General features: G+C 42.6%; 1 protein-coding gene across 2 annotated transcripts in view; it reads right to left on the minus strand.

Moving 5' to 3' along the window:
- The window catches only part of LOC109868772 (fibrinogen C domain-containing protein 1), a 212,892-nt gene extending 207,285 nt beyond the window's left edge, over nt 1–5,607 (minus strand). The window contains exon 1 of one of the 2 annotated variants that reach the window (XM_031803076.1): nt 4,643–5,607. In XM_031803076.1, the coding sequence (XP_031658936.1) occupies nt 4,643–4,714 (72 nt within the window). In that variant the 5' untranslated portion in view covers nt 4,715–5,607. The remainder of the gene's footprint in view (nt 1–4,642) is intronic. The other variant, XM_020458504.2, reaches the window with a different exon arrangement.
- Nucleotides 5,608–20,677: the final 15,070 nt, after the last annotated feature.

Below are 20,677 nucleotides of genomic sequence, written 5' to 3' on the forward strand. Positions count from 1 at the left end.
GTTATACTATTCTAGTTATATTATACTAGTTATATTATACTCGTTATACTATACTAGTTTTATTATACTAGTTATATTATACTCGTTATACTATACTAGTTTTATTATACTAGTTATATTATGCTAGTTTTATTACACAAGTTATACTATACTAGTTATCCTATTCTAATCATATTATACTAGTTATACTATACTAGTGATACTATACTAGTTATAATATACTAGCTGTATTATACTAGTTATACTATACTAGTTATAATATAATACCTATATTATGCTAGTTATACTATACTTGTTAAATTATACTAGTTATACTATACTAGTTATATTATACGAGTTATTCTATACTAGTTATATTATACTCGTTATACCATTCTAGTTATATTATACTAGTTATACCATTCTAGTTATACTATACTAGTGAAGCTATACTAGTTTTAATATACTAGCTGTATTATACTAGTTATACTATACTTGTTAAATTATACTAGTTATACTATACTAGTTATATTATATGAGTTATTCTATACTTGTTATATTATACTAGTTATACCATTCTAGTTATATTATACTAGTTATACCATTATAGTTATATTATACTAGTTATACTATACTAGTGATACTATACTAGTTGCACTACACTAGTTGTATTATACTAGTTATATTATGCTTGTTATTCTATATTAGTTATATTATACTAGTTATACAATACTAGTTATATTATACTAGTTATACAACACTAGTTATACAATACTAGTTATATTATACTAGTTATACAACACTAGTTATACAATACTAGTTATATTATACTAGTTATACAACACTAGTTATACAATACTAGTTATACAACACTAGTTATACAATACTAGTTATATTATACAAGTTATATTATACTAGTTATATTATACTCGTTATATTGTGCTAGTTATACTATACTCCTTATATTATTATTATGCAGGTTTATGTCCAGTATGTGTTAAATTCATTTTCTAGTGTAGTAGCCAAAATGTTTTATCCTTAAATAATTCAAATATTCTTTCCTATGTCTTTACTAAAGCGAAGTACTCCATAATGGGTCCATGTCTGATGAAAGGTATAGATTTGGCCTGATCTTTGACCTGAGGATAGGATTGCTGCATCTTTAAATAGAGTGTGACTATACTGACAGAAAAGGTGTTCTTTTTCACCATGATGTTCTCTTTTAATAGACACTGTAACTGTTGCTGAAAACAACAGCCGCATGGCCAGAAGATCCCCATTCTAACACCCAGTGGTGATACTATAATGTGTGTCCAGCCCTGTGGGTCTGCTCTGTAACCAACCCATTACACAACCACACAACGCACTTCACATAGAACATGAGTGTGTGGGTTTCAAGACACATGTGTGGGTTTTAGGTGCATACACAAGAGTGTGTGTGTTTGTGTTTGTTTGAGAGAGCGAGCGAGAGAGCGAGAGAGAGAGATTCTGTGAGGAAGACTGAATTCATGACTGCGTCCGTACGCGTGGACCTGCTCATTTGGAATCAATGGCCAATTGCACCTAATTCACGTGTGCGTGCGAAATGGGCTCGGACGGGAGTGAGACTGGGACCACAGCTAGCTCAGTTTCATTTTAGATTTGGCTTCAGACCAATCAAATCACTTTCTTAACAAAATGTAATCTTCTGAAAAATGTGTCTGTTTCTGGTCTGCTTGTGTTGATATCCTGCAGCAGCATGCTGAATCGGGCCTTTCCTAAGCCATGGATGGAGATGGGGATTTGGACATGTGGTTATGACATTATTCCCTGATCTAACCATAAATGAATACATTATATATACAAAGGTATGTGGACAGTCCTTTAAATTAGTGGATTCGGCTATTTCAGCCTCATCCGATGCTGACAGGTGAATAAAATTGAGCACACAGCCATGCAATCTTCATAGAGAAACATTGGCAGTACAATGGCCTTACTGAAGATCTCAGTGACTTTCAACCTGGATGCCACCTTTCCAACAAGTCAGTTCGTCAAATTTCTGCCCTGCTAGAGCTGCAGGGGTCAACTGTAAGTGCTGTTATTGTGAAGTGGAAATGTCTAGGGGCAACAATGGCTCAGCCGCGAAGTGGTAGCCACATAGGCTCACAGAACGGGCCCGCCGAGTGCTGAAGCGCAGCGCGTAAAAATCATCTGTCCTATTTTGCAACACTCACTACCGTGTTCCAAACTGCCTCTGGAAGCAACGACAAACAGCAAGAACTGTTTGTCGGGAGCTTCATGAAATGGGTTTCCATGGCCGAGCAGCCGCACACAAGCCTAAGATCAGCATTTGCAATGCCAAGCATTAGTTGGAGTGGTGTAAAGCTCGCCTTCATTGGACTCTGGAGCAGTGGAAATGCGTTTTCCGGAGAACTGAATCACTCTTCACCATCTGGCAGCCGACGGGCGATTCTGGGTTTGGCGGATGCCAGGAGAATGCTCCAATGCATAGCGCCAACTGTAAAGTTTGGTGCAGGAGGAATAATAGTCTGAGGCTGTTTTTCATGGTTCGGGCCCCTTAGTTCCAGTGAAGGGAAATCTTAACGCTACAGCACACAATGACATTCTAGACGATTCTGTGCTTCCAGCTTTGTGGCAACAGTTTGGGGAAAGCCCTTTCCTGTTGTAGCGTGACAATGTCCCCGTGCACAAAGCGAAGCCCATACAGAAATGGTTTGTAGAAATTGGTGTGGAAGAACTTGACTGGCCTGCACAGAGCCCTGACTTCAACCACATCGAAGACATTTGGGATGAATTGGCCTAATCACCCCTACATCAGTGCCCAACCTCACTAATACTCCTGTGGCTGAATGGGAGCAAGTCCCCGCAGTAATGCTCCAACATCTAGTGGAAAGTCTTCCCAGAAGAGTGGAGGCTGATATAGCAGCAAAGGGGGGACCAACTCATCATTAATGCCCATGATTTTGGAATGAGATGTTCGACTTGCAGGTGTCCATATACCTTTGGTCATGTGTACGTTGTGAGTTCAATATGTAGCCAAGTAGTCCCACCTTAAGTAGCTAGCTAACTTAGCTGGTCCATTGTTGCCCATGGGAGGAAGTTAGGCTAGCAAGCATTTTAGCTATGAACACAAAAACTAAAAGTATACGGTGTGACAGGGCCATATATCGTTTTCCAACATGAAAGAGAGGAGGTTAGCATTGGAGTTCAACTAGTCTTCAAGTAGGTTGAGTAAAAAAAACATGTTTTACACACACACACACAGAGAGAGAGAAACAGAGAAATCAGTACCATGGACAGCCATGTGATATTTAGCAACATTGATTGGACTAAATAGTTTTTGGTATTTTTACGTTTGTTTTCAGTGTATTAAACTAAGCAATTAGAGCCTTGTTGATTTGATGATGTTTACATTTTGAATTTGAAATGGTGCTCAAATAGCGGAGGCAGTGCTCCTGTTGTCTTTGTGCTGATTTGTGTTAACTCCGTGGTTCTAAATCAGTAGTTGATTAGTAAACTGTCAAAAACAATAACCTACTTGACCATGCTGCAGGTGATATAACTGTTTGTTACATGCAATATTTGCTTGGTGGACTTCAGACATATGTTGCTCTCCAGTTTTGTGATGAAACAAACGTATGTTTAGTTTAATGTATTACGCCACTGTGTGACTGTTGTCATTTTGTTGTCACGGATTTATTGTATATCAGGGTGGCGTATGAATTAATATGCTATAGCGCAAACAACGCAATTATCACAACATAGGTTGTAATATGGCTGTTTTACTGTCTTGGTTTTTACCCACGCACCGCTACTGTCTCCATCACCTCATCTACAGCCCCAGCGTCCACCGTCACTATATTACCTTGCACTGACCTTGCGATCACACATTAACTATTCCCCAAAGTGATCTTCACCGCCCGCAACGCAGCGCACGTCCGCGTACATCTCCATTCATCTGAACTGCGTGGTCAGACTACTAGGCGTTTTCTCCGTCGGTCTTTCATAGAAAAGAGCTAGCAAATGTTTCCCTTAACCCTTAGGACACTTAGGAAAGATCACGACAGCACGTTTGAACATAATTAATCAAATTAGCTTTAACTAGGTAGAAACATAATAGGGGTGGGGTGGGGGGGCGATGCACGACCAGCCCAGCAGATGAATTCCACATCTACCGTATATAATTCGGAGATGGAAAAGCCAATATCACACTGTCCAAAGCCAATATCACACTGTCCAAGGAGTCCAAAATCTCTTCCCCTTTTCTCGCCTTTTTCTCGATCAGTAAAGCAATTCCGACTGGAGATAATATCACCGTATCTTCCGAGGCTTGCGTTAGGGGGAAAAAATAACCTATTAGCCCCCCACTTGATCTAAGGCTGGGTTACAAACTGTGACAGGAACAAGAAGTGCCAGAGCGAGGGGAGAGACCGCTGGGGAGAGAGTGGAGAGGCCGCTGGGGAGAGAGGGGAGCTCCGCGGCGCTACTCCCACAGAACAGAGCGCTGCCCCAAAAATACAACAGGGCTTCGCTTCCCGCGGGAGGAACATTAAATACTGCGCCAAAGGTGCAACTGCCTGTCTGGCGCACTATGCCAAACCTATAAAGCCTTACAACGTACAGCTGCCCTGGGAAAAGGGTTACATGGAGGCTTCCCACGTACCTGGTTTTTATGCCGTGGTCCATCTTCGAGTTCCGAAGTGCTGTTCATGATTCCCCGTCGGTCATTTACCATTCTCCGGAGAACCTTTAGACCAAAGCCGCCTGTTGGTACCAGGCGGGGGGAAAGGAGAACGCTCTATTAGTCTCTTTTCGGACGATCTACTCCATAGAACGGGGTGTTAGCTCTAAGTGTTCACGTACAGAGGGAGAGAGAAGCTAAACTACTTCTCGACCACACGGGCTGGCTACGGTTCTAGAAGGAGTAATGGGGAAGCTACAGCCACACACATTGTGAGCTCATACCCAACGCACAGAACTGAACTTCTTTGCCTCTCTGGGTTGTAAATTCGGTTAATTTCGGCTGTTACCTTCGACAGGCAACAACCTATAACAATCAGAGATCAAAGAAAGTCAAAGTAAGAAAATGAACAGAGAATCCAATGAAAAGGTCACTTGGATAGCGGGAATATATTCCAAATAAATGTGTCTACTAAAAAAAACTCATTAGCGCTCTCCTTACAGAACTGCTCTCACCAATCGTCCAGCAAGTGCCAAGAATGTGTTATCCTCAGTATTGAAGAAGTAAAAAAACAAATAGTTAGTTACTTCCAGACTGCCCCGTTTTGAGTGAAAAGGATCAAGCCAAGGTACAGTGCAATAGCCTATCGCCTGTTACATTGCTATGTGGTGGGGTTGATTTCTTCCCACAATTGAGTGATGACTGAAAGGCTCCGGTCAGCGGCAGTTTAGTAGCTGATATGCATGAGGATGGTTATTTCACACAGATGCTTTTGCTAAGAGCTGTTCAGGCAGATTAGCTGGCTCGGTTCGTGTGCGGCGTGGGGCGCTCCGTGCCTCCGAAGCTGTCAATCAGCGCGTTCCCCTCCGTGCGCGAAGCGCGTTCCACCATGCTCTCGTTCTGCTCGACTGTTCTGCTGTGCCCTCCGCGCGCATCTGGCTGGTGCTGTGCCTCTGTCGCTGCCTTCTAATTGTTGTGTTGCTACCAACAGGCTACAGATGAAACATCTGGGTTGAAGCAAAAGCATGTCGTTGCCTGATTAACGTAAGCTACTTATTTTTCACAGCATGTGGATGCACAAAATATATGTACCATATGCAGCATAACCTACATTTGTTTGCTACCTAACTCTGATAACAGTTTATTAAATGGATTAGATATTAAACATAGTAGGACACAGTTTGGCTATGTTTATAGCATGTACACTGCCTTCAGAAAGTATTCAGACCACTTGATTTTTTACACATTTTGTTATGTTGAAAAGTAAGAATAAAATGTATTTACTTGTCCTTTTTGTCAAAGTTCCACACACAATACTATGTAAGGTCAAAGTGGAAAAAACATTTGATGATAAAATTAATAAATAAAACACTAATATATCTTGATTAATTAAGTATTCAACCCCGTGAGTCAATATTTTATAATCACCTTTGGCAGCGATTACAGCTGTGAGTGTTTTTGGGTAAGTCTCTAAGAGCTTTGCATAGCTGGATTTTACAATACTTGCCCATTATTCTTTAAAATATTATTCAAGCCCTGTCAAGTTGGTTGTTGATCATTGCCGTAGATTTTCAAGACGATTTAAGTCAAAATTGTAACTAGGCCACTCACGATCATTCAATGTCCTCTTGGTAAGCAACTACAGTGTACATTTGGCCTTTTTGGTTATTGTCCTGCTGAAAGGTGAATTTGTCTCTCAGTGTCTGGTGTAAAGCAGACTGAACCAGGTTTTCCTCTAGGATTTTGCTTGTGCTTAGCTCTTTTCCATTCACTTTTATCCTAAATAACTCCCTAGTCCTTTGCCGATGACAAGCATACCCATAGCATGATGCAGTATTACGTTAGTGCCTTATTGCACAAACCCAATTTAGGTCTTTATTGTGGAGTGACTAGAATGTTCTTGATCCATGCTCAGTTTTCTCCTATCACATCATTAAACTCGGTAACCGTTTTAAAATCGCCACTGGCCTCATGGTGAAATCCCTGAGTGAAATTCACTTCTCAACTGAGGGACCTTACAGATAATTGTATATGTATAAGGGCACAAGGCGAGACCCAAATGGAGATAGGCGAGAGTTCATAAACCAGGTCAGAGTCCAAACAGTACCAGACGATAGCCAGTCTTCGAGGTCAGGCCAGGCAGGTGTCAGAAACCAGATCCGAGTCCAAAACAGTACAAGGGGATAGGCAGGCTGGTAGTCAGAACAGGCAGAGTGGTCAGGCAGGCTGGTAGTCAGAACAGGCAGAGTGGTCATGCAGGCAGGTACGGAGTCAGGACAGGCAATGATCAAAACCAGGAGGACTAGCAACAAACAGAGACTGGGAGAAATAGGAGCCAGGAAAACCGCTGGTTGACTTGGCAAACAAGACGAACTGGCACAGAGAGACATGAAACACAGGGATATACACCAGGGATAATAAGCGACACCTGGATGGGGTGGAGACAATCACAAGGTAAGGTGAACCAGATCAGGGTGTGACAATATGTGGGGTACAGAGATGGGCTAGTCATTCATGTTAACCACATATTGAGTCCATGTAACTTTTTATGTGACATGTTTAGCATATTTTTACTCCTGAACTTATTTAGGCTTGCCATAACAAATAAGTTGAATACTTATTGACTCAAGACTTTACAGCTTTTCATTTGTAATTCATTGTAATGGTTGTCTTCCTCCTCTGACGAGGAGGAGTAGTAGCAAGGATCGGAGGACCAATGCGCAGTGACCAAGTGTTCATGATATTTATTATAACTCAGAACACTAACGAATTAAACAACAAAGAGAACGAAATTAAACAGAAACAGTCCTGTACGGTAAACACACAGAACAGAAAATATAATCACCCACAACTCAAGGGTGAAAACAGGCTGCCTAAGTATGGTTCTCAATCAGGGACAACGATTGACAGCTGCCTCTGATTGAGAACCATACCAGGCCAAACACAGAAATACCAAATCATAGAAAAAGGAACATAGACAACCCACCCAACTCACGCCCTGACCATACTAAAACAAAGACATAACAAAATAACTAAAGTCAGAATGTGACATACATTTGTAAAAAATATATTTTTTAAATTGAATAAAATAATACACTTTGACAATATCGGGTATTGTGTGTAGATCAGTGACACAAACTCTCCATTTAATCGATTTTAAATTCAGGCTGTAACACAACAAAATGTGGAAAAAGTCTAGGGGAGTGAATATTTTCTGAAGGCACTTGCAACATGCAAGAGTGTCAGCATGAAATGCAATTGGAATATAGAATGCTAATAGGTGAGCATTTCCATGAAGTAGGTGCATCCGTAATGGTGCAGGGACAATTAAACATAGCCAGAGACATCAAGTTGCATTGATAAAAACATTTGTTTATTAATCTATTTTGTTAACCGTGCATGACAACAAGGATTCCCCTGGAGAAAATGCATTTAATTACATTCATAGGTTTTTATTTAGCATAACAAAATTAGATGGAACACTCTTCACTTCCATATATGAAATATTCCATAACAGTGTCACTTGTGTTATTTACTGCCTTTCAACTGCCAAAATGGACACATTGACTTCACATATGCTTACTCAGACAAGAGACATGGCAGTTGCTAAATGACCTCACAAAATGTATTTTCATCCCCAGGAGCAAAGGTCCCCATTTGAATAAGAAAAGTGCATGCTCTGTGCAAATATAGTGCATCCTAAGCACAATCGGCAGTGGTTTCCACACTTAGCATGCATTGTTGTGGGCTATTGACACAGATTGGAATAACATGATTTTCTCTCATGCATATGAGGCATCACCAAGTTGTGACAGGCAAGCAGGATGGAAGGCCAGGTGTATGATGTGAAAAACACCATATTCCCACTTACAACAGCTAGCTGTAGCACGTAGCAAGAGGTGGCCTAGCTAGTGTAGCAGCAAGAGGCGGGCTAGCTAGTGTAGCAGCAAGAGGTGGGCTAGCTAGTGTAGCAGCAAGAAGTGGGCTAGCTAGTGTAGCAGCAAGAGGTGGGCTAGCTAGTGTAGAAGCAAGAGGTGGGCTAGCTAGTGTAGCAGCAAGAGGTGGGCTAGCTATTGTAGCAACAAGAGGTGGGCTAGCTAGTGTAAAAGCAAGAGGTGGGCTAGCTAGTGCAGCAGCAAGAGGTGAGCAACCTAGTGTAGCAGCAAGAGGTGGCCTAGCTAGTGTAGCAGCAAGAGGTGGACTAGCTAGTGTAGCAGCAAGAGGTGGGCTAGCTAGTGTAGCAGCAAGAGGTGGGCTACCTAGTGTAGCAGCAAGAGGTAGGCTAGCTAGGGTAGCAGCAAGAGGCGGGCTAGCTAGTGTAGCAGCAAGAGGTGGGCTAGCTAGTGTAGCAGCAAGAAGTGGGCTAGCTAGTGTAGCAGCAAGAGGTGAGCTAGCTAGGGTAGCAGCAAGCGGTGGGTTAGCTAGTGTAGCAGCAAGAGGTGGGTTAGCTAATGTATTAGCAAGAGGTGGGTTAGATAGTGTAGCAGCAAGAGCTGGGCTTGCTAGAGTAGCAGCAAGCGGTGGGTTAGCTAGTGTAGCAGCAAGAGGTGGGCTAGCTATTGTAGCCTCAAAATCAGAACACATCTCTGACTTTAGAGTGCGATAAAAATAGCATACAAGGACTTTTACTATGACTGCTGCAATGCCTGGCCAGGCTAACCAAGTATTGCCTTCCTGCAGACAGACAATGTTTACGAAACACGTCAGTCTGGTTTTAGACCCCATCATAGCACTGACACTGCACTTGTGAAGGTGGTATATTAGCTTTTAATGCCGTCAGACCGAGGCTTCATCTCGATGGTTGTGCAGTTGTCTCGAATAAAACTGTGAAGGACCCTGATCTGGACCCTGATCTCTCTTTTGACAAACAAATCAAGACTGTTTCAAGGACAGCTTCTTTCCACCTTGAAAAAATCAGAAACTTTCTGACCAAAAATGCTGAAAAATGTATCCATGCTTTTGTCACTTCTGGGATAGACCACTGCAATGCTCTACTTTCCGGCTACCCTGAGAAAGCACTAAATAAACTTCAGTTAGTGCTAAACACTAAACACCAAAATATTATTCCAGTGCTAGCGTCTCTACACTGGCTTCCTGTTAAGGCAAGGGCTGATTTCAAGGTTTTACTGCTAACCTACAAAGCATTACCTGCACCTACCTATCTTTCTGATTTGGTCCTGCCGTACATATCTACACATACACGACATTCACAAGACGCAAGCCTCCTTACTGTCTCTAGAATTTCTAAGCAAACAGCTGGAGGCAGGGCTTTCTCCTATATAGCAACATTTTTATGGAATGGACTGCCTATCCATGTGAGAGACGCAAACTCGGTCTCGACCTTTAGGTCTTTATTGAAGACTCATCTCTTCAGTAGGTCCTATGATTGAATGTAGTCTGGCCCAGGAGTGTCAAGGTGAGGCACTGGAGCAACAAACCGCCCTTGTTGTCTCTGCGTGGCTGGTTTCCCTCTCTCCAGTGGGATTCTCTGCCTCAAACCCTATTACAGGGGCTGAGTCACTGGCTTACTGGTGCTCTTCCATGCCGACCTTAGGAGGGGTGTGTCACTTGAGTGGTTTGAGTCGCTGACATGATCTTCCTACCCGAGTTGGTGCCCCCCCTCGGGTTCGTGCCGTGGGGGAGATCTTCTTGGGCTATACTTGGCCTTGTCTCAGGGTAGTAAATTGGTGGTTGATGATATCCCTCTAGTGGTGTGGGGGCTGTGCTTTGGCAAAGTGGCTAGGGTTATATCCTTTCTGTTTGGCCCTGTCCAGGGGTATCGTCGGACGGGGCCACAGTGTCTCCTGACCCCTCCTCTCTCAGCCTCCAGTATTTATGCTGCAATTCTTTATGTGTCGAGGGGCTAGGGTCAGTCTGTTACATCTGGAGTATTTCTCCTGTCTTATCTTGTGTCTTGTGTGAATTTAAGTATGCTCTCTCTAATTCTCTCTCTTTTTCTCTTTTTCTCTCTTTCTCTCTTTCTCTCTCTCTCTCTCTCTCTCTCTCTCTCTGTGTGTCTCTCTCTTTCTCTCTCTTTCTCTCGGAGGACCTGGACCCTAGGACCATGCCTCATGACTACCTGGCCCGATGACTCCTTGCTGTCCCCAGTTCACCTGGTCATGCTTCTGCTCCAGTTTCAACTGTTTTGCCTGCGGCTATTGGACCCTGACCTGTTCACCGGACATGCTACCTGTCCCAGACCTGCTGTTTTCAACTCTCTAGAGACAGCAGGAGTGGTAGAGATACTCTGAATGATCGGCTATGAAAAGCCAACTGACATTTACTCCTGAGGTGCTGACCTGTTGCACCCTCGACAACCACTGTGATTATTATTATCTGACCCTGCTGGTCATTTATGAACATTTTAGCTTCTTGGCCATGTTCTGTTATAATCTTCACCCGGCACAGCTAGAAGAGGACTGGCCACCCCTCAAAGCCTGGTTCATCTCTAGGTTTCTTCCTAGGTTCCGGCCTTTCTAGGGAGTTTTTCCTAGCCACCGTACTTCTACACCTGCATTGCTTGCTGTTTGGGGTTTTAGGCTGGGTTTTTGTACAGAACTTTGTGACATCGGCTGAAGTAAGAAGGGCTTTATAAATACATTTGATTGATTGATTGATCTTGGGCCCTGCGAAATACAATTTTAAAGGCTCCAGTCTTCTCATCGAAGAGTACATTATGCAGTTTTAGGCAACTCTACACATTTTGCCATGGGGCAGGGAGAACATTTAGCCATTTAAAGCTTACATTACAGTGCATTTATGTTCAAAGTAACATTTTTAGGGAATACAAGAAGTATTGAGTTAAGAAATAAGTATTGTAGATGAGTAATAGTACATTGTATTGTATTAAACTGCACCTCTGAACTGCTTCCACATACCCTTTGGCCAAATTTGTTTAATACGTTGTTGCTCGCAATATTTGTAAAAAAAAATATTAAAAAAAATGTATATTGATATGTATAAATGTTATTTTGATCTGGCCACAGACCCACTGCAGTACCTCCGTACTACAGTGTGGACCCCAGTTTGAGAACCACGGGTCTAGCTAGCTAGCTGGTGTCCACGTTTCTAAGTCTAACACTGACTGTGGTGCAGCCAGATGCAGGGTCTGGAGCTACTGAAACCTGATCAGCTGGAGGAGGAGAGGAGAGAGGACCAGCCTCCTGGAAAACACGGTTTAACTCTCTGTGCCCACTCTGGCTGGAAGTGTGTGTGTGTGTGTGTGTGTGTGTGTGTGTGTGTGTGTGTGTGTGTGTGTGTGAAATTGTTACAGCTCTGTGTGTTGTATTGTTCTGACTGAGTCTTCTTTTGGCCATGCTTGTGAGGTTTCACGCATGGAGTGGCAGCAGGACAGATTGACAGAGCTGTGAAGAACCAACCGAGTCAGATGCCCTTACCAAAATGCCAGGGCTATAATTTGTAAAACGATTGTGTTAAAAAAAAGGCAGGAAAGGAGAGTGGGAGAGAAAGTGAGAGTGGCAGAAAATAAATTGAGGGGAGCGATAAAGAAAGATGGCGAGGAGAGATTGTGAGATAGACAGACAAGGACAAGCAAGGAGGAGAAGGTTAAATGTATCAGGTAAAGAAACAGAACAGAACTATGCCATCAACAGTTATGACATATTCAAATACACACAGGGTACACACACTGTACGCACACACAGTACACACACACACAGTACACACAGTACATACACACACAGGGTACACACACAGTACACACACACGTGGTCTTTACTAACAACCAAGTTAAAGTCATTGAAGACACCCCCCACACACACACAGACTAGCGGTAAACGTAATCCAAGTGTCAGTCCCTATACTTTCATCAAAACACTTCAGTGAAAAATCAATAAGGGGCCAAATTGAGCTGGGCCTGAGGAGAAGTCTCCATTGTTATTAATATATAATGATTGTCTTTCTTAAGCCCAGCTCTCCCCGGTTGGTGGGAAACCACCAAATGGAAAGTCAAAGGTATTGTAGTAGGTACTGTAGTGCATTGCAGTGTTGTGCTCTCTCTCTCTCTCACTCTCTCTCAATTCAATTCAAAGGGCTTTATTGGCATGGTAAACATATGTTTACAGTGACAAACCAAGTGAAATAGACAATAAACAAAAGTGAAATAAACATATTAATTACTTAAAAATCATACAAAGTGATTTTCTGGATTTTTGTTTTAGATTCCGTCTCTCACAGTTGAAGTGTACTTATGATAAAGAATTACAGACCGCTACATGCTTTGTAAGTAGGAATACTTGTTCTCCCCACCGTATGTGAGAATGCAATTCATTGAGACTACGGCTCAGCGTTCTACACCATAGTGCCCTCGAAGCGCATCAAGAAGCTTAGGACCTTGGGACTAAATACCTCCTTCTGCAACTGGATCCTGGACTCCCTGAGGGGCCGCCAGGTGATAAGGGTAGGTAACAACACATCCGCCACGCTGATCCTCACCACAGGGGCCCCTCAGGGGTGCGTAATCAGTCCCCTCCAATACTCCCTGTTCACTCATGACTGCGCTGCCAGGCACGACTCCAACACCATCATTAAGTATACCAAACGTTTTTGATATACTCAGAGGACCATTATTAGCATGTTTTAACCACTCCTATATAAACAGTAGATTATTGGACACGCACCAAGGTCTGATTTCATTATTACTGAAACAGGATCCGAGTGGTATATATAAAGATCCAGTCCATTTAAAAAATTAGAGGCCTCTTACCCTTCAGTGTTGTGATGCAAAAGTTAAAAAGGTATTGTCAGATATTATGAATCCTAATCAGACAGTTTTTTACATGGACGATACATTGGAGATAATGTAAGACAAGTTCTGGAAACAATGAAATACTTTGACATATCGGGGACACCAGGCCTGGTTTTCATAGCTGATGTTGAAAAGGCTTTTGATAAAGTTTGAGAGTTTATATATAAATGCATAGAATATTTACATTTTGGAGAATCTCTTATTAAATGGGTTAAAGTTATGTATTGTAAACCTAGGTGTAAAATAGTAAATAATGGCTACATCTCAGAAAGATTTAAACTGTCAAGAGGAGTAAAACAAGGTTGTCCACTATCGGCATATCTATTTATTATTGCCATCGAAATGTTAGCTGTTAAAATTAGATCCAACAATAATATTAAGAGATTATAAACAAAAAACAAAGGTGTCATTGTAAGCTGATGATTAATGTTTTCCTTTAAAACCACAATTAGAATCCCTCCACAGCGTCATAGAGGATCTAGATACTTTTACTAACCTCTCTGAATTAAAACCAAATTATGATAAGTATATTACATATATTATATTACATATTACCAATAAAATGGTCTGACGGGGATGTGGACATACTCAGTATACAAATCTTGAAAGAAAAATATGATCTCACTCCAATACATTTTTATAGAAAGTTAGCAAAAATAGATAAGATCTTGCTACCAAGGAAAGGAAAATACCTGTCTATTTGTGTAAAAATCACCCTGTTAACTCTTTTTTTCATATCACTATTTGCTTATGGTTTTGCCTACACCTACAGTAGTGACCTGCTTTTTAAATTATATGAAAAAAAATATTCAATTTTATTTGGAATGGCAAGCCAGACAAAATTAAAAGGGCCTTTTTATATAACGAATATGAACTCGAGGGCAGAAATTATTTAAAAAATAAAGCATTAGACCTGCCTCTGATTGAGAACCGCCTCAGGCAACCATAGACTTTGCTAGAACACCCCACTAAGCCACCATCCCAAAACCTACGAAAAACCCCAATACAAAAACACACCACAAAATAAACCCATGTCACACCCTGGCCTGACCAAATAAATAAAAAAAACACAAAATACTAAGACCAGGGCGTGACACAGCGTGGTATGTTTCCATCCTTTATTTTGGAAATGAAAACTTCAAAGAACAAAAAACTAAATGAACAAAATGAAACGTGAAGCTAATAATAATGCTCACTGGCAACTATATCTAGACAAGATCCCACAAAGCACAATGGGAAAATGGCTACCTAAACATGACCCCAATCAGAGACAATGATAAGCAGATAAACATCAGGCCACCATAGAAATACAATTCCCCTAGATAACCAACCCTAAATCACACCCTGACCCAACCAACATAGAGAATAAACAGCTCTCTATGGTCAGGGCGTGACAGTCAAATATGCTAATTGATAAAAAATATATATCTTTTTTTTAGATAATTGGGAAAAAAAAGGTATAATTTTTGTAAATTAGATCATAAATCGGACTGGTGGAGTTATGTCACACATGCAGCTAACACAGACATATGGAAATGTCTGCTATAACCAAAATTACAATCAACTAATTGCAGCATTACCACAAAAATGGAATAGGCAAGCAGAAGGGGGAAAAAGTAAGGAACTTGTCATTTCGGCTCTGCATTAAAGACCATAAATGGTTAAAGAAATTGTGATAAATAAAAACATATACCAATTTTATTTAAGGACCAACAAATTGACAGCTGTGCCATATAAATTGCAAAATAGTTGGGAAGAGATTTTCGATGTACCGATTCCAAGGCACATGGTTTATAAATTGATACACAAAACAACACCGGATTCAAAACTTTTCAATTTAAATTATTAACCAAAATTCTTGCAACCAATAGAAAGTTATATATATGGGGGATACAATCTTCCCAGCTCTTCAGATTTTGCTGCGAGGATGCAGAGTCATTGGATCATTTATTTTGGTACTGTCCATATGTATCTCGTTTCTGGTCACAGGTCCAGGAATGGCTGAAGAATTGTAACATTTACCTAGAACTAACGTAGCAATACTGGGTGATTTGAAAAGTCATAGTCAATCAATCAATAGTATTATAATTATTTAAGATTTTTTTTAAAATCTTTAATATATTGTTTTAGTGATTAACCATAGTGAAGGCGTAGGCTCAGGTTTTCTGGGTCTCTGTTTTTGGTTGGACAGGTTTCTCAAGTTCTTTCTTAGGATTTTGCATTCATAATCAAATAATTTGTCATTGTTGTTAATTGTCTTAGGTTGTCTGCTTGAAATTTGTAGATTTGATATGGACGCTTAGAGGTCTAATGTTTTACTGTTTATGTTTTCTGTCCAGGAATTTGTCTAAAAGGGATCGTATTTGTTGTTGTCTAATTGTTTTTTGGTATGTTTCTACACTACCTTCCTTCCATCTTCAGCATTTCTTAATATTATGCAATTCCTTTGGCTTTAATGCCTCATGATTGAGTGTTATGACTGGCATTTTGTTGTGATCTGATAGGGGTGTCAGTGAGCTGACTGTGTTCACTCTGTGTTGAGGTCAGTGATAAAGTAATCTACAGTACTACTTCCAAGGGATGAGCTGTAGGTGTACCTCCCGTAAGAGTCCCATCGAAGCCTACCATTGAGTCTCTCTCTATCCCTCTCTCTGTGTCTCTCTCGCTCTCTTTGTCTCTCTCCCTCTCTCTGGCTCTCCCCTCCCCTCTCTCTCTCCCTCTGTGTCTGTTCTGTATATTCCTTCCTTGCTTTAGGTTTGATATAGCTCCAGGTGTAGAGGACTTGATTAAGGTTCGAGCAACATGGATTTCTTCCCAGGCTTCTGTTTTATATTCTCTCCTCTTTACAGGAGACTCAACAAATGCTGCTGGGAAGGACATTTTATCATTATGTTGCATATAAACACAGGCAGCACACACACACACACACACACACACACACACACACACACACACACACACAAACCTCAACCTCTTTTCACTGCAGGGAACATGCTGTATTAAGCCACAGATAGGGGTGACATTCACTAATGGTGGTAATTAGGACTAAGCCTGACTAGAAAATGGGATCACATTAACTGTGATGATGATGGTTGATGATGATGAGTGTGAGGACGAGGTCGATAGTGAGTTAAAGAGAGAGGAGTGGAGGAAGACACCAATTTTACGCCATCTTTATTTCCTTTTTTATTGTCATCAATGTTAAGCTATTAGGCGTAATTTTCCCTCTTATTTACAATGGAGTGGCTGCGGAGAAGGGCTAAAAGTCCCAAAGCTTCTGCACATCTGCTGGATTCTCTACTTCCGCACAGTCTCTGCTCTACTCGTAGAGAACAGGCTACTCTGGCACATGGTACATACATATGATGATCTAAATGCATATTACCATGAAACTGATTGAGATCAAATGGTTGGCATGCAAATGCTGCATGGATGTTTCACGGGTAAAAGAAGATGAAGAAATAGTATTTGAGAATGACAGTGAGAAATGTGAAGGGAGGGTGACCACAACAATGTGTCCATAAAACATGATACGGATCGATCCAGGGGATCCAGGGGGGTGGGACGTGGTCTGAATGGGGCTGTTACCTACAGATCCGCAGCCCCGGCCTATTTTTAAACCTTATTAACACCTGTGGGATTGTATACTGTTTCATAGGCTTGCTTCTTAGTCTATTCAATTAGTAGCTCCTCATTCACGATCGTTATAATGAATGTCGGACCAAGGTGCAGCGTATGTTGAGTTCCACATAATTTAATAAAGAAAGTGAAAGTTAGCAAAGACTAAAACAAATTAAACAATAAACTAATCCCGAACCATGACTACAGAGAATGCTACGTGCACTAACTCAAAACAATATCCCATAAACACAGGAGAGAAAAACAGCTTCTTAAATATGATCCCCAATTAGAGACAACGATTACCAGCTGCCTCTAATTGGGAATCATACACAAACACCAACATAGAAAAACAAACCTAGAACCCCACATAGAAATAATAAACTAGACTAACCTCTAGTCATGCCCTGACCTACTCTACCATAGAAAATAAAGGCTTTCTATGGTCAGGACGTGACAGTACCCCCCTGCCCCACAAAGGTGCGGACTCCGACCGCAAAACCTGAAACAAAAAAGGGAGGGTTGGGGGGGGGGGGTGTCTAGTGTCGGTGGCGGCTCTGGTGCGGGGCGAAGAACCTGCTCATCAAGCGGATCTACCAGCATCGGGGGCGGCTCTGGTGTGGGATGAAGAACCCGCTCATCCCGCAGATCCAGCCATGGACCCAGGTTGAACACGGTGCCTGAACTGGACCTAGGTGCAAAAGAAGACTCCTGCCATGGAGCGGGACTGGACTGGGCATCGGCGCCTGGGAAGGCTCCCGCCATGGAGCGGGACTGGATGCTGTGCCTGGACTGTGCACCAACGCAGAAGGAGACTCTGGCCTTGACGCTGAACTGGACGCTGTGCTCAGACCGAACATCGGCGCAGGGGAAGACTCCGGCCATGGAGCTGGAGGTTCCGGACCGTTGACCGTCTCAGGAGGTTCTGGACTGTGGACCGTCTCAAGAGGTTCCGGACTGTGGATCGTCTCAGGAGGTTCCGGGCCGTGGACCGTCTCAGGAGGTTCCGGGCCGTGGACCGTCTCAGGAGGTTCCGGACTGTGAAACGTCATTGAAGGTTCTGGACTGTGAAACGTCGCCGGAAGCTCTGGACTGGGAACTGTCGCCGGAAGCTCTGGACTGGTGATCGTCGCAGGAAGCCTGGTGCGGGGCGCTGGCACTGGTGGTACCAGGCTGGTGATACGCACGGTGAGTACGAGGAGTTGGCACAGGATGTACTGGGCTGGGAAGGCGTACTGGAGACCTGGTGCGTATAGCTGGCATCACTTGTACCGGAACTTTAACACACTTCTCAGGATGAGTACGGAGATCTGACTCAGGTGGCTTTAAATCAATAACACGCTCCTTCGGGCAAATGTCGTGCATCCTCCACCAATTCAATAACTCTCTCATTTCTCTCTCCACATTCTCACTCAACTCACTGACAGTCTCTGGTTCACTCCTCGGCTCCGCCAACCACCCCGTGTGCCCCCACCCAAAAAAAATTGGGTTGTCTTTTGGGCTTACTCTGTGGCAGCGAACCCCAGCTACTTAAATATGATCCCCAATTAGAGACAACGATTACCAGCTGCCTCTAATTGGGAATCATACACAAACACCAACATAGAAAAACAAACCTAGAACTCCACATAGAATAATAAACTAGACTAACCTCTAGTCACAGCCTGACCTACTCTACCATAGAAAATAAAGGCTTTCTATGTTCAGGACGTGACACTCATTCACATTTTCTGCTTTATGATTCAGCCTTACTGTTCGCTGATTTGCTCACACTCTCTGAAACTCAGGCACACTGCTCTCTCTTTTTGAGTGGGTGTTGTTCTGTTACTCAGCTATTCTGTTTTCCTATTGGCTCCTTCTTCCTGAGTCTGTTTGCCTATTGGCTGTGTCTCTTTGTGCTGACTGGCTGGTTCTGGCAGTGTCTCCCAGTGTTGTGTTTGCTGACTGGCTGTGTTTGCTGAATGGTCTGTAATTATCCCTGGGCCTCCCTTGGGCAACACCCCCAGACACCTCCATAGGGTGACTCCAGCTGCATACACTTCCCTTCTCTTCCTGCCAGTGCTGTTGCCTGCCTCACTGCCTGGGTCTGCCTGCCTGCCTGGATCTGTATGTCTGCAGGAGCTAAGAGAACAGCAGGGAACAACAGACAACAGACACTAGGCCTGTGATCCCAATAGCACCCTATTCTTGCTATAGTGCACTACTTTTGACCTGTTCTTTTATGGACGCTGGTCAAAATAGTGCACTATAAAGGGAATGGGATGCCCTTTGGGACACAACCGTAGTCATAGAGATGTGCAAATAAGTATGTTAGGCCTATGGACCAGAGGGAGGACTATTGTGTTATTAAACAAGCTTGGTATTTAAAAGAAAATCTGTGAGTCATCCCCTGCTTCAAACTTCTCCTTCTTTTCCACTTACCCCTTTCTTCTCCATACTCTCTCTCTCTCCCTCTCCTCCCATCTCATGTTGCGTGGGCGAACAACAGGCTCACCTACATACAGTGCTACAAGAACGGGGACAGGCGTTTCTTGTTCGGCAGGGAATCAAGTCATTTAATGTTCTCTTTTATGGTGAGCCAGCCTCCCGTAGTGGTTCAAGTCCCACTTGTAAGAAGGGAAGATGGGAGAATGGGAGGGGGGAGGATTCAAAAAGCTCTTGTTCTTATAATGTCTCATAATTCCATGAAATCTCTTTACCCCCCACTGTGCTCCCCTTCCCTTAAACCCCCTGTCTGAACCCCTACTGTGACTAATCTCCTTTTCCTCTGTACCCCCCGTACCCCCCATACCCCTCCTTGTACTCCTCCCTGTACCCCCCGTAGCTCAAACACCCGACGGCTCTCCTCCCCCCAAGGACACTGGCTGGCTGAGATATTCTCCTAATAATAAAGACACTGCCCTGCACTCTCCAGGCACTGTTAAGTAAGAGATGAGAGCTCCGTGGTTGCTTCTTTATTCATCTTTGTTCCAATTTTATATTTTTCTTTCTTCTCTGCCAGCTCGGCTTCTCGCTAGCTGTTTGGTTGGATTTAGGGGTAGTTAGAGTAGAGAGCTCGGATGTGACTTGTTTTGGGGATGATGGAACTAGTGAATAGGCCAGATCACTTCACAAGAGTGCCTCTTCAAAATTAACAAAACACAAGTAGTGTAAAGTATACACAAGGTAGCAGAGCAAAATACGTCCCCATGTGTAAACATGTTGGTCCCTTTCTAGAAGAATCCCAAAGGGACAGATGGGTTGGTAAAGCAGCACACACAGGCGTAGCTATAGTTAATCTGCTCTAGCCCGTAAAGAATTAAACCTTAAGGATACGTTTACCCAAAATCCAGAAACTCCCTGATGTTTCCATCCATTGAAACTAGTTCAGCAGAGTTTGCCCTCTCCCCGTCTCTCTCCCTGGATTGCAGAACTGAGACGGTTGCTAAAATGTGACAGGTGACTGGACAAATTCATTGTTTCATTGAAAGTGTATGGCCAAATTAGCTATTTCGGTTTTGTTTGAGTCAGGAAATGTGTACTTTTTCACCTAAAAGATTTGCAATTATTTTATATCATTATTTTATGTAGCTGAATGCCACAGCAGTGGAGATGGGTAACAACTGCGCATGAGTGCCCTCGTGACGGAAACC

The sequence above is a fragment of the Oncorhynchus kisutch genome, linkage group LG23 (assembly GCF_002021735.2).
Source record: "Oncorhynchus kisutch isolate 150728-3 linkage group LG23, Okis_V2, whole genome shotgun sequence".
NCBI classification, from domain to species: domain Eukaryota; kingdom Metazoa; phylum Chordata; class Actinopteri; order Salmoniformes; family Salmonidae; genus Oncorhynchus; species Oncorhynchus kisutch.